Source organism: Gasterosteus aculeatus, chromosome 7, assembly GCF_964276395.1.
Source record: "Gasterosteus aculeatus chromosome 7, fGasAcu3.hap1.1, whole genome shotgun sequence".
NCBI classification, from domain to species: Eukaryota; Metazoa; Chordata; class Actinopteri; order Perciformes; family Gasterosteidae; genus Gasterosteus; species Gasterosteus aculeatus.
In genome coordinates, this window is record NC_135694.1 from 1,600,971 (window position 1) to 1,615,176 (window position 14,206).

Here is a 14,206-nt window from a genome sequence, read left to right on the forward strand (position 1 = left end):
TGGGTATTATTTTAGCAGCCGTCCACCACTTTATCTGCTCCCTGCAATGCTTCCTCTCTCCCTGAGTCACACATCCTGCCTGAGGGGGGGCGAGAGAGGCAGGGAGAGACGGGAGAGAGAGAGAGAGCCGGGGGGGGGGGGGGGGTATAGCCGTGTTTTGTCTTCCAGCGAGGGAGGAGGGAGAAAGGAGAAGGAGGGAGAAAGGAGAAGGAGGGAGCGGGGACGCCAGCATCGCCTGCCGCACTCCGTCGGACTCCTTCTGCCACCAAGGACCTGATCTCCTCACCAGAAACCCACGAAGAAGAAGGCCGAGAGCCGCGGCGCGGCTCGCTCACCGAACCTGAACCGGGGGCGTGTGGGGGGGGAGTCGGGGGGAGTCGGGGGTGGGGGGGGGTGGGTCGAGATGCTCCGGACCTGACCCGGGATCAGTTTGACAGCGCGCTCCACAGTCCGGTAGGTTGGAGGGGTTAAAGATCTCATCTTGTCAATGGGCTCTTTCCATTGATCGATCGGTGGTTCCGGGCCAACAGTCGCCCTCTATTATCCTCCCTGGGGGGTCCAGAGTGGGGGGGGGGGGGGACATGATGTGTCTGTACTCTTTTATGATCTTTGAGTATGTCTCCTCTGCTCAGTTTGTGTCCTCATCAGAGAGTCCATGTCTTTTTGTCTGCTGATGGTCGTGTGTGTGTGTGTGTGTGTGTGTGTGTGTGTGCATTTTGTGCGTCTGACCTTTGCGGTTTCAGTCAGCTGTTCCAGTTTCTGACCATTAAGCGGGACGTTCCAGCAGATCCTCATCTCGTGTTTCATGTCGTCCCGTCACTGGAAATCAGCGGTTTGTCTTTGTGTTCACTTGGTCAATTCCTCACTTTAAAACGCACACAGCGGAGACACAACGTGCTCATGGCGCTGTTTGTGTGCGCGTGCAGCTATTCGGAAGCATCGACATCTCCATCCAACTCTGTCCCTCGGTTTGTTTTTCATCTTCACGACCATCAATCTCTGGAAGCTGAACTCTTCGGGGGTCGATGGTGTTATTTTGTGTGGTGCAGGCCGGGCAGTTCTCACACACACACACACACACACACACACACACACACACACAGTGGCTATGACGCACAAAAAGAAACACTATATAAACTTTCTCAGGGGATCGTTGAAGGAGCCCAACGCTCGGATGGAAATCCGTCTGAAGGAAAGTGCTGTTTGTTTTGGACGCGTTTATCATAAACAATAATACTCACAAATGGTGCTTTTCCTTTTCCCCTCGCCGGGGTCCGCATTCCACCCCCCCCCCCCCAACAGACACGCAACCTCAGTTTGAAGTAAGACTCGTGTTGATCAATCTATTCGAGCCCCAGATCTTCATGCAATCTGTGGGAACAGATGTTCCGTTACGTCTCAGACCGCGTGTGTGTGTGTGTGTGTGTGTGTGTGTGTGTGTGTGTGTGTGTGTCGTCTGCGGGGGGGCCGGAGTGAATCTGGCCGACACATGGGGAAGTCTGTACGGGGGAATTAGTGAATATCGCGCTGGAATGTCTGGCGGTCGGTCTGGGGGACTCGCCGTACGCGCTGGATGAGCTTTTAATAGCGGCCCAGCAGGAGGCCACGCGGGGGGGGGGGAGAGAGGGGGGGTGGGGGGGTGTGACTGCTACTGTGATGGCAACTGAGCATAATGAATCATCGTGTTTTAGACTAAGACAAACAAATGTTTCGTTGAGCAGGAGGAGGATGCGAAACGGAAGCGGTGACGTGGAGAGGCGATGACATCATTATCTAACGCGCTTACTGGATGTAATTAGACCGCAGGGGTCCGTGCAGGAAATCACAGCAGCAGCTGTTTATTTGGGGGCAAAACTAAGTTATAATATATTTAGCTTTTAAATGGGCGCTTTCATCTGGGGCGTTTATCTCAACACAGCACGCTGCTCATTGAGTGATGGCGCTTTAGGGCGGGGCTTCCTGTGATTGACGTGTGTCCCCCCCCCCCCTCCCCTCACAGGCGCAGCGTTCCCGTCCTCAGGCCTCACTCCTGGCACCTGGCGAAGCTGTCGGAGCCGCCGCTCCCCCTCCCTCCTCCTCCTCCTCCTCCTCCTCAGTCCCCTCCTCCCTGCCTCCCCGCCGCCGACGACTCCCCTCCCCTCCCCCCTCCTCCCCCCCCTCTGACTGCCATGCAGCTCCACCCCGGCTCGTACCCACTACCCTGGCACGCAGCAGACAACAGGTGAGCAGCGGATATTCTGATCACTTGAAGGCCACATCTTTAAATGTTTAAGCATGTATACTTGAAGCTCATTGGACGCTCGAGGGTCCTTATTCCCGCTGTCAGAGGTTCACAGTGGGGGGGGGGGGGTGGGGTCTACTTCTGGCCAATCAGACCAGGTGGGTGTTTTTTATTTAGGGAGATTAGTGGCGACTTCTGTCTGTAACGTACGTTGGTCAAAATACCACAAGGATCATTTCAAACAGCCCCTTTCCCCCCCGTCTGAAACAACAGCCCCCCCACAGAGCGACCTCTTTTGAGTGCCTGTTCCTTTCAATGCTAATGCTAATGCTAATGTTCCCATTACATTGTGACGAGAGAATGATGAGGAAGCTCATTCTCAGTCACTCGAGCGTGACGTTTCTGGTACGCGGACCAGAACAAAGTAAGAAGCACAAACAAAAGTGGAATTTTCCTAATATTTCCCCTTTTTTTAAAATGTACATTTTGTTACGACGGCTTTGGTCTTGAGATGTGTTCAACTGGGGGTCCGCGGAGGTGCTGCAGGGGGGGGGGGGGGTCGCAAATCTTTTTCCCACAAATTTAAATGTCTTCAGAATTGTATTTATTTAAATACACATTAACATGAATCCAAATATTGTAGCAAGCGGATACATTTCAGTCCCACAGCAGCTCTCGACAGCTGATACGACAGCACAGCCACCAGCCAATCGGATCCGTTCATGCTCACGTCTAAAGCGGGCGGAGCTCCGAGGTAAAAGATTGGCGGACCAAACGGGGGGGGGGGGTCCCCTGCTCCATCTGGCGTTACAGCATGGCGTCCCGACGGGCTGGAGGACCAAACGAGGCCGCAGCAGCGTTTCTTCACAAAGTGCTTTAGACAAACGAAACCCAAAAGAAAGCAGAATATCATTTAAATATAATAAGTAAAATATCCAAACCGCTTCCGCTGCAAACGTAACCGCGGATATTTTCACACCACAAAGAAGCGATTGTTGCGTCGGTTACATGGAAGCTGCGGCGCTCTTTGTGTTCCAGCCTGACCTCACGGAGCCAAACTGTAATCCCTTAAAAGAGGGAAGAGGAAGTCGGCGTGTGTGCGTGTGTGTGTGTGTGTGTGTGTGTGTGTGTGTGTGTGTGTGTGTGTGTGCGTGCGCGTGGACCCGCAATAAAACCACTCGTTGTCAGTTTGATGGCGCAGTACGTCAGCGCCCTGCGCCCCCGATAAGACGCAGTGACAGAATGTGCCTCTATTAGACGCAACAGTCCCATGTGGGTTAGATAGCAGCGTGTGTGTCTGTGTGTGTGCGTGTGTGTGTGAGTTCCCACAGTTTGTCCTGCACAACAACACACGCACACACCATCTGATGAGGAGGCAGCTCCCGGCATAACTCAGGACAATGGCATGTGACTCCCAGAACATGTGGACAAAGAGAGGAAGACGCTCAGTGAGCTGTGTTTGTGTGAAGGACATTTTGTCCTGTGTGTGTGTGTGTGTGTGTGTGTGTGTGTGTGCGTTTCCAAAGACACACTCCAGGTTTTGAGCTCTTCTGAGCTGATAAAACGCATCTTGTGCCTCGTCGTGTATTTTGCGTGCCGTTCTTTTCTCGCTCGCGTGTTTCCACCAGGCCGTCTGATTGGACGGGAGCGGACAGTCATTTCCCGCCCGGCTCCCGTCTCATTTCCTCGCTTCCTCTCGCCGTCAGCCGGGTCAAATCCATACAGCCGCCTCTCCTTTGTCATCCGTCGCTCACTTCCTCCCGGGAGCGTTTTCTCACGCAGATAATGGAACCAAGTTGTGTGGCTGCACGGCTTCAGTGCGTCTGAAGGTGTTCCTCAAACCGTCTCCTGGGCAGCCGTTGTTTTCCATTCATTTCTGCACCAATAGAACATGAAGAAAGCGGCTCGTTTAACTCGCTGCTGTACTTTATTTCACGCGTTCCCATTGCAGGACGGTTCACACGCGCTCTGTGCGCAGAAGCTTTATGACGGCACAATGTCAAATAATGGGATCTTGATGTTTGTGTACATTTTGGCACCGGGCCTCGGACTGGCTTTGGCTTCACGGGTGCAATTCCCCTAACAAATTAGCATCATATTATTACCGCTAAATAGTGTCGAGCTTTTTATGGAGCTCTGACAATCGCAATGAGCCCCGCCTCAGAGCTGTTCCTGCTTTATGGTCTGTTTGACCCTAAATGGACCCTAATCTACTAAAGAGACATCATGCTGCGTTGAGGACAACTTCAAACTAGAGGCTGAGACCATAAACCGTCAAGTGTTTACTGAGGGAATGAATCAAGAGAGAAGTAGAGTCGTCCTCTCATAGACGTCTATGGGAGCAGAGGAGTCGCCCCCTGCTGGCCAGCAGAGAGGATGCAGCTTTAATCATATATTGATATAGATCGTTCATTGAGCCGTAACATGCAGGCGCACTCGCCTGCTCTCGGGTCAATGTCATGGATTTTGTTCACCTCGAGTCCCAATGTGAGTGCGTCTAAGAACCTTCTCAGACACTGCAGGGCAGAGATTTCACTACGCGAGCAGATCGTTGATTTGATTGAGGTGGAACAGGCTCCCAACAACGTTGTGCTGATGGGCGAGGCGAGTCGTGGCTCATTGGACTCCGGGTTGCAGAGCACTCTGGACGCTGTTTGTGATCCTGGGCTCCGCAAACCAAACGCCGGTTGGTTCGGACTAAAGCGCCGATGCAGAGCTTAACGGAACCTTCTGTATCCCACCAATTTTTATCCATTTAAAGAGGTTTTCAAAAATGCGGTTTCAGATTGAATCTGCGTTTATTGTGTTGAAGGAAGAGACGAATCGCAGGGACGACGTGGACAGATTGTCTCCGGGCAGTTTGAATCTGATGGGGAGGAAATCCCTCTTCGCCTTCAGAGACTCAAGCCACTGATCTTCGTGGCTGATCGAGAGCAGAGAAGCCGCGCAGCTCCAAGGTCGCTTGCTTCTCTCGTCTGAAGGTCTGACCTGCTTTGTCCTCCTTGTCTTCGCAGTGACTTGTCCTTGCCGTGGGGTCAGCTGTCGCGACCGTACTCCTCCACCGACCGAAGCAGCTCCCTGGGCTCCATGGAGAGCCTGGACGCGCCGCCGCCCGCCGCGCGGAGCTCCCCCGGCGACCCCGCCCTCTTCCACAACAAGCGGGACTCGGCCTACAGCTCCTTCTCCGCCAGCTCCAACGCCTCCGACTACACCGCCGCGCCGCTGCGGCCCGGCGACGCCTGCTCCATGGACAACCTCGCCGCCGGCGACGCCTCGACTCCGGCCGCCGAGGCCCCGGACCAGGCGCAGCTTGTCTCGCCCAAGTCCAGGTCCCTGACCAGGCCCAGAGCGAGGACCGCCCAGGTGAAGGAGAGGCCTTCGTCCTGCTGCTACGAGGGAGGGGACTTCCAGACGGGGAGGAAGATGAACCCTCCTCTGCCTCCGACCAGGACGGACAGCTTCAGGGCGACCCGGGCTCGGCCACACGGCGCCAGCAAGCGATGCGTCTCGGCGCCGGTTGAAATCGCCGGCGTTTCTTCTTACTTTGAGGAAAACAAGTCGTCCCCGGATGCTGAATCAGGGATGCTGAATGGCTTTTCCGCACCAGAGGACGGCGTCAAAGGCGGGACTCTGAAAGACTCGCAGCGCGTCCGAAGACGCGCCGGCTGCGACGCTCGCGCTGATAAAGACTTCGTCTCAGCCGCGGCCTCGGGTCACATCCCCGCCGCGCCCCCTCGGCCGAGCTCCTCGCCGACAGAATCCTCCGTCGGGCCTGGAGAGGAGTCTCGCGTGGCGCACGCCCCCCCCGAACAGCCCGCGGCCGATCAACTCGCGGCGTTGCGAGGTAGAAGCGACGTCTCTCCCTCCGATGTCTCCACGTGGTCTCCTCCGTCTCCTCGCGGAGACCGGGATGCTTCTCACGACCCCGTCCACGCGCCTTCAAGGCAGTGGGGGGGGGGCGGCCGCTGCGCGACCCCGGGATCTGGGGATCAGGGGACGGGTGTGGGCGGCGGGCACCACCACCCGCGGGGCCGCTCCGTGAGCGTCCCCGGGGACGCCGCTGCACCCTCCGCCCAGGGGACGGCGAGCTCCGAGCAGATTCTGCAGAGGGACTTTCAGCCTCTGCGCGCTGCCGCCAGCGTGGACACGTTACTGGGGGAGCACGCGGAGTCGGATAAAGGCGTCAAAAGGGAGGAGGCGGCGGCCGGCGAGGCGGACATGAGGAAGTCGGCCGCGTCCAAGAGCCAGCGGCGAAACCGCCGTCGCGGCGAGCGGTTCGCCACCAACCTGCGCAACGAGATCCAGAGGAAGAAGGCCCAGCTTCAGAGGAGCCGGGGGCCTGGGGGGCTGCTCTGCAGCGGGGAAACCGTCCAGGAGGAGGAGGGTCCGGACCTCAGCGAGGAGGGGGCGGAGCTTAAACCGCCTCCCCGGCAGAGGAGCGCCCCGATTGCATTCGCCTCACCTGCCGGCCCCCCCGACCGAGCACAGGACCCCGAGACGGCGAGGACCTGGAGGGACTCCAACGAGGACGTCTCGCGGACCTGGGCGCCGACCCGCGCTCCAAACCCCGCCCCCTGCAGGTCCGTCCAGATCCTGGACCCGGGGCTGCCCGACTTCGGCGTCGGCGTCCGCGTCGTGGAGGAACCGGCGCCCGCGGGGAAAGCCCGCCGCTGGCGCTGGACCCCCGAGCACAAACTCCAACCGGAACCGGAGCGGCGGTGCGGAGCCTCGGCCGGGGGGGCGGCGGCGGCGTCGGGGGTCCCGGGGTCGCGGCGCGGCGCCTCCGCCCCCTCGTGCGGCCGCTCCTTCGCTCCTCGGGCGGAGGAGTCCGACATCCTCCCCTTCGCGGATAGGATGAAGTTCTTCGAGGAGACGAGCAAAGGCGCGTCGAACCCGTCGGGTCGCAGGCAGAGGAAGCCCCTCCATCACCCGGAGGCGCGGGGGGGCGAGGTCACCCAGAGGAGGTACTCCTACCAGGGGGGGCTGCAGCAGGACAGCGAGCCAAACACCGTGGAGGCCAGGAGGATGTCAGTGAGCACCGGCGTGGAGAGGCCGAGGGAGGAACGCGAGGGGGAGTCAGAGACGGCGCGGGGGAGGGAGCGGGAGGAGAGGCTGAGGCAGTGGGAGAGGGAAGGAGAGAGGGAGCGTCTCAAAAGAGGGGAGGGAGGGGAGGACGCCGCTGGTTTTTCCGAAAGAAACGAAGACTCCCGACAAGCCGCGCGGCCTCCCCCGGCCTCCCCCCCCGGCCTCCACCGGGATGAAGCCCCGAGGTCGGCCTTTCACCCCGTCAACGCGCCGGCCCGCCTCCACGAGGACCAGCAGCCCCTCTACCCGGGTCACAGGGCGAGGAGCTACACCCAGACGGAGGTGAGGGTGCCGTTCCTCTCGTTAGCCATCGATTAACGATCAATCAATCGATCGAGTTCTGACTCTTTGTCAAACGGATCAAAAAACGGGGAGAGAAGAAGAGAGTAAACACATCAAATGGAGCTGATGAATAAGTCGACAAATCAGTAAATCGATAATAGTGAAACAATTAGTGTGAAAAGTAATATGAATAAATGCTCAGACAATAACAGATCGTAGGAATTCAAACTATTCATAAAGAAATAAAATAATGAGCAATAATAATCACAACAGTAGGGTTTTTAAGTCCGATCCCGGGGGGTCAACTTGTGACCACAATGTGAGTGTCTGAAGCGTTGACCTTTGACCTGTTGGCGACCTCCTCATTTGACGCATTTGTCTGAACGACTATTTAGATTTTTGGTGTTTTTATTGTGCATAAATGTGAGTATAAGACAATAACTTGACCACATGAAGCACCGAGCAACCAGAAGTAAATCATTTCATCAAAGAGAGAAAGTTTCATCAGCGCGTTTTTCTATTTGAATTCTTCCTGTTTGTTCACTCAAATTACACATAAAGTCAAACTGAGTTCACTTACATTTAAACAGAATAAAACATCTAAGAATGCAAGTTCAGTGTTCTATTGTGTTTTATTCTTCATAAAATGTTCTTATTGTTCACTATGACTTATGTGTTTATTGTCCTGAACCACCTCACTGGAACAAAACACCCTGAATGCACAGAAACAGAAAACTGATTTATTCCATCCCTCATTCCATTTTTACCCATTTTTAACCGGCCTTTTAACGTCTTCCACAGATGCATCCCGCCCGGCAACAGGAAACGGCCAAGCTCAACAGGAAGTGCAGCCTGACGGAGAGGTGAGCCACTTCAGTGCAAACGCACCGTCGGAAAGGCCGGGACAAGTTCCCTCTCTTCTTCTTCTTCATTGACCTTCCGCTCTCCTCTCTGACACATTTCTCTGATTGTCCACTAAGTGAGTCTCCGGGGGCTTTAGGTGGGGTCGGCCCATTGTGCACCGGGGGGGGGGGGGGGATCCCCCTCAGTCACGCTCGGCTGTGTTTTGACTATAATGATGTCAGAGCAATCATCCGATTGAGCCCCGGCGGAGGAAGAGGGTGCGTGTTGGGTGGTGTTAGCGTGTAGAGGAGGCGGGAGTTTCCACTAGGTTTTAAAAAAGAATATAGTCAATTTTATCGCTATATTACAGTTGTATCACAATGTGATCAAATCTCACTAACTTCAATCGTCCTTGATCATCGAAGGGGGCTCGACAGAAAAGGTTTGGGAACCATTAAACATTTTTAAACTTCATTTTTAGTAATGAGATTAACGCTCGAAACCCCAAAAAGAAGAATAAATTGTCCCTTTGATCTCGTTTGCTCGTCGCAGGGACTCCAGCTGGAGGCGGGAGTCCAGACCCCCAGAGCACCACCATCATCAGCACCACCAGGGTCCCCGGGGCCGCAGACAGGCCGATGACGATCGCAGCGCGCACTCGTCTGCTCCGCCTCCGGCGCCTCTCTCGCTGCGAGGGCGGGCCATGTCTGAAAACGACCTCCGTTTTGACAGCGGCGGCCACCGCTGGCCGTCCGTGCCCGTGGCGACCAGCCAGACCCTGAGCGAGGTGGAGGAAGGAGTGGGCGGAGTCGGGGGAGTAGAAGCCGCCCGCGCGAACAGAAAGAAGACGCCGCCTCCGCCGAGACCGCCGCCGCCGAAGTGGGAGCAGTTCCACCGGCGGCGTGCGTCTCACCACGCCTTGTTCGCCTCCTCTCCTCCGCCCGGCTCCACCCCTCCCTCCATGGACGCCGCAGAGTCACGCCCCCGCTCCTCCTCGTGCGTCCCTCCACCCGAGACTTCCCGACTGAGGTCCTACAGCCTTCCGCCGGAGAGATGGGAAGTGGCCGAGGGATGCCCGCGATGCAGCTGCAGCCGAACCAGGGAACTGCCCCACGCCTCGTCCAATCAGAATCCACCACTGATGCAGGAACAACACTTCAGCCACGCCTCGTCCAATCAGAATCCACCACTGATGCAGGAACAACACTACAGCCACGCCTCGTCCAATCAGAATCCACCACTAATGCAGGAACAACACTACAGCCACGCCTCGTCCAATCAGATGCAAGCACGGATGCAGGAACAACGGTTTAGCGATGTCTCGTCCAATCGGACGCAAGCACAGATGCCGGAACAACACTTTAGCCACGCCTCGTCCAATCAGAATCGACCACTGATGCAGGAACAACACTACAGCCACGCCTCGTCCAATCAGAATCCACCACTGATGCAGGAACAACACTACAGCCACGCCTCGTCCAATCAGAATCAAGCTCAACCCCTGGAGGTGGCTTTCACCGTTGCTCCGCCCAGTCCCATGTTCTCCAGGAGGAGCTTCAGGCCCGTAGCTCCGCCCCCAAAAGAGAGGGACCAGAAGGGCATGTATGGCGAACAGCAGGAGAGGGTGGAGGTCCGGCTTCCTCCGCCTCCCGCTCCACCAGCAGAGATCAGCGTGAGCAGGTGAGCTGGGAGATTGATACATAATTACTCCACCTGCCACACTTGACTTCTTCTTCAGTGGTTCTCGTGTGTTAATCACGCTTTATGTTTTTTTGCCAAGATGGAGACCTGACAGTAAAAAAATCACACTCAAGTTTGTTTCTCTGCAGCTCATCCGAGGGGAGGGTCCAGGACAGGGTGACGGCGAAACCGGAGGTGAGACCAGGAGCCGAGTGGGACAGAGCCGCGTCCCCCAGAGTTCATAGCGACCCAAGCGGAGGCGTCTTACTCCAGTCTTACCTCTCCATGGACCACGAGCAGCGGCAGCTCCGTGCTACAGGGGGCTTCCAGAGCATCGGCGAGCCCCAAAAGACCCCCGAACCGGGGACGGAGTCGGAGGCGACCCTTAGTCCGAGCCCCGCCCACAGCCTGGACGCGGACCTGGACGTCCCCATGGAGACGGACATCGACGACTTCCAGGAGCACGAGGACGGGCCGCCGGCGAAGGACGGGCCGATCACCAGCGAGCTGCCTTGCTTCGCGCTGCCGGTGACGGTGCTGGAGACGGACATCGACACAGAGGCCTCGCCGCCGGGCTCGCTGGAGGGGGAGGGGCTGGAGGAGGAGCTGGAGGAGGAGGAGGAGGAGGAGCTCCGGGCCGGAGAAGCAGAGAGGCTGAGCCTGGAGGAGCTCTTCCCCCAGAGCTGTGAGGGGGAGCCGGGGAGGGAGAGCTGGAGGGGGGCCTACCGAACCACGGAGCACAACGCCGACAGCTTGGACAGGTAACGAGGGAGGGGCTCGGGTGAGGGAGGGGCTCGGGTGAGGGACGTACCTCTGATAATCACACGGACCATCTCTTGTTGCTAAGTTACCCTCCGCCTCTTTTTCAGAGCTCCAGAGAATGTTTTGCTCATACTCGTTGGCAATTTCATTCATTGTTCTTATTTACGTACCTCTCTAACCCCCCCCTCCGGTCCACCCCCCTCCCTAGGCGGTCCGGTGCAAGCTCCAGCTGTTCGTCCTACTACAGCACGTCGGCCGCCAAAGCTCAGCTGCTCTCTCAGATGAAGGACTTCACCGACAACAACAGGGAGGAGGACGACGAGCTGACCTACAAGGTGACTGCAGCCACTGAACCGCCAGCTTTGGACCACCTGGGGGGGGGGGAAGCTCTGTTCTTTAAACAATTCCTCCGTCTGTGGTGCAGAAGCAGCTGATGGAGAGCCTCCGCAAGAAGCTGGGAGTTCTGAGAGAGGCTCAGAGGGGACTGCAGGAGGACATCAGAGCCAACGCACAGCTGGGGGAGGAGGTGAGGAGACAGGAACCAGGATCAGTGGAGTCCTGAACCTCTCCCCGCACCAGTCTCACCGTAGTCCCAATACCCCCCTCCCATCCAGGTGGAGAGCATGGTGGTGGCCGTGTGCAAACCCAACGAGGTGGACAAGTTCCGCATGTTCATCGGCGACCTGGACAAAGTGGTGAGCTTGTTGCTGTCGCTGTCCAGCAGGCTGCTGAGGGTGGAGGCCGCCCTGGAGACGCTGCACCCCGACGCGGAGCTCCACGACAGGGTGAGCGCCGAAGGAAATCGTTTAAAAACACCTGGCGCAGCATGAAGGGTGAGAGGGTCACCCACATGTAACGCGTCTGTCCCTCCTCTAGCTCCCCCTGCAGGAGAAGAAGCATCAGCTCATGAGGCAGCTGTCCGAGGCCCAGGACCTGAAGGACCACGTGGACCGCCGAGAGCAGGCCGTCAGCCGGGTGCTGGCCCGCTGCCTCTCCCCCGAGCTCCACCGGGACTACAGGTACCACCGCGATGTAGAAGAGCTACCACTTGTGGGGGCCAGAAGATCTGTGCGAGCTCAAAAAGAACCCCAAACACAGTTCAATTAACAAAATAAGAGTAAAAATGAACTTTAAAAAGCACAACGTTGTCCCAGTTTAAGAGCCGTGTGACCTGCACTCGTCTGCTTTGTGTACATCTCATTAAATTTTGATGTTTTTTTTTTCCCCCTCGCAGCCACTTTGTGAAGATGAAGGCCGCCCTGCTGGTGGAGCAGAGGCAGCTGGAGGACAAGACCCGGCTGGGGGAGGAGCAGCTGAGGGGGCTGAGGGAGAGCCTGGGCCTGGGGCTCGGGATCGGCATGGGAATGTCGATGGGATACGGACATTACTGAGGAAAAATATACATGAACCCCCCGGAGGAGATGAAGACGCAAGAGGATGAAGAAAGAGAAAGCAAACGCGCACGATTCTTAAAGGAACAGTTTGATATTTTGAAGCTCCACCGCCGACCTCAGAATCCAAGATGGCTGCCCAGCGCGTCAGCAGTAAAAAAGCTGTAATGATGCTCTGTTTGTTTACATCAGTCAGACCTACAGTGGCTAACAGTGCCTAGCAGTAGCTGTCAGTGGCTAACATTGTATTTTCAGCTCACATCTCCTCACGGAACGCGGCCTTCGGGCTAAGCTAAGCTAACCGTGTCTCCCAGCCTCGCCAAAATGTCAAACTGTTCTTTTACGGGTTAACAAAGATCCAGAAGTTTGTTTTGACAGAACATAAAAGACAAAAGAAGAAGACGACGACGACAGAACTCTTCAAACACTAAAAATACACTAAAAACGAGCCGACAGCTTGTTAATATTAATAAACGCTCCTTACACGCGTATGTAATGTGTGTCAATGGCACTATCCTTCCTCCAACGCTACGTTGCCAAAGACCTTTTCTCTCTCCAACGTGTCGCCGAGACGCTGCTTTATTTTGCTGTTTATTTTTTTGTCTTGTATTTAAATCTCCGGGTTCAGAGAATCGAAGGAGACTTTTTTCTTCCGGTGCGCCGCGCTGAAGAAAGACATTAGCGACACTTTCGTCAATTTATGAAGATGCAGTATAAGTGACTGGTATTATTTTTTGTATTGCCACCTGCTTACAGCAACATCTATAGTGTATTATCTCCTGTAATACTATGATACTTTGTACTCCCCATGGGGGGTTTGAGACCCCACCGACTCCCCTGTTTTGTACAGAAGACACTGGTGTTTATAATGTAGACAGTGTGTATATACTGCTGTTGTTCCTTTGAATGACTGGAATAGTTTGTAAAAATTAGTTGGAAAAGACGAACCAGAAGGCGGAGATGAGTCGGCGTTTACTGTATATTTTGTGGGGTTTTGTCATCTTTTTAAAGGTTTATCCTCCCCGACTCTTCACCTCGTCCCACCTCACGTTTAAAGTGGGTTTTCTAGCTGAGATTAAGAAGCCGACAGTCCGCTAGCGTAGTTTAGCATAAAGACTGGAATTCTGTCCACAGAAACAACGCTGTGTTTCCCGGTTTCGTGCTAAGCTAACGTAGCTTCATGTTCAGCGTAGATTTGAGAGTGTATCCATCTTCTGAGCAATAAGTCATTCTCTATTGCTTTAAGATTTGATTCCATTATGTTTATTTCGTTTGTTAAAAGTTCCACAAATCTGTTTTTCCACATCTGTGCCTTCCTTTACGAGCTTTGACCTGTAAGCTAAGACGCTCCGGCTGCCTTTGGAAATCAACAAGAAATAGGGGAATGGGGGTATATTTGGGCAGATGAAGTTAAGTGGAAAAAACACATCTGCATCTTAAAGTTTATTGAAAGTTGTAGTTTGTTCTCCGATATATTCCTGCTGTTTTAACGCAGAACAAATCCAGAAATACTCTTTGCATTCCACGTGTATTCTTCTGAACCGACCGGAAACATATCGACTCGACGAGAGAGGAAAGAACGTTGCTTGTTGAGATTATTATCTTCTGTTTTTTTGTGTGTTTGTAAAATGCATTACGACTTGTCTAACTGCAGAAACACTCACGTGAGAAAAGAAAAGTACCATAAATAATAATAATAGTGTTTTAAACTAGCTTCACGTCTCCTGTTGTGATTGACATCTACTGTGGGTGAAGACGTATCAAGCGCATAGACATTTCATTATTTTTTTAAGCGTCTCACAGCGAGAAAAATGTTTTTCCTTCCACTTTTAAATTTTAATTGTAGGAAGAAAGACATGCAGCTGCAAATATTTACTACATTACAAGAAACTGACGTTTCCCCAGTGTTTTTGTGTGTTTTATGTGTTTCTTCCCACCATGG

General features: G+C 54.9%; 2 protein-coding genes across 2 annotated transcripts in view; one reads left to right on the forward strand and one right to left on the reverse strand.

Moving 5' to 3' along the window:
• The window catches only part of shroom4 (shroom family member 4), a 31,172-nt gene extending 17,195 nt beyond the window's left edge, over nt 1-13,977 (forward strand). The window contains exons 3-12 of the mRNA XM_078106096.1: nt 2,000-2,221; nt 5,236-7,588; nt 8,390-8,451; nt 8,984-10,111; nt 10,261-10,872; nt 11,082-11,208; nt 11,298-11,399; nt 11,488-11,658; nt 11,750-11,892; nt 12,108-13,977. Coding sequence (XP_077962222.1) covers nt 2,000-2,221; nt 5,236-7,588; nt 8,390-8,451; nt 8,984-10,111; nt 10,261-10,872; nt 11,082-11,208; nt 11,298-11,399; nt 11,488-11,658; nt 11,750-11,892; nt 12,108-12,264 — 5,077 coding nt within the window. The 3' untranslated portion in view covers nt 12,265-13,977. The remainder of the gene's footprint in view (nt 1-1,999; nt 2,222-5,235; nt 7,589-8,389; nt 8,452-8,983; nt 10,112-10,260; nt 10,873-11,081; nt 11,209-11,297; nt 11,400-11,487; nt 11,659-11,749; nt 11,893-12,107) is intronic.
• rps4x (ribosomal protein S4 X-linked) overlaps nt 1-14,206 on the reverse strand; it is a 125,209-nt gene that overhangs the window by 70,928 nt on the left and 40,075 nt on the right. The gene's annotated exons all lie outside the window — the stretch shown is intronic.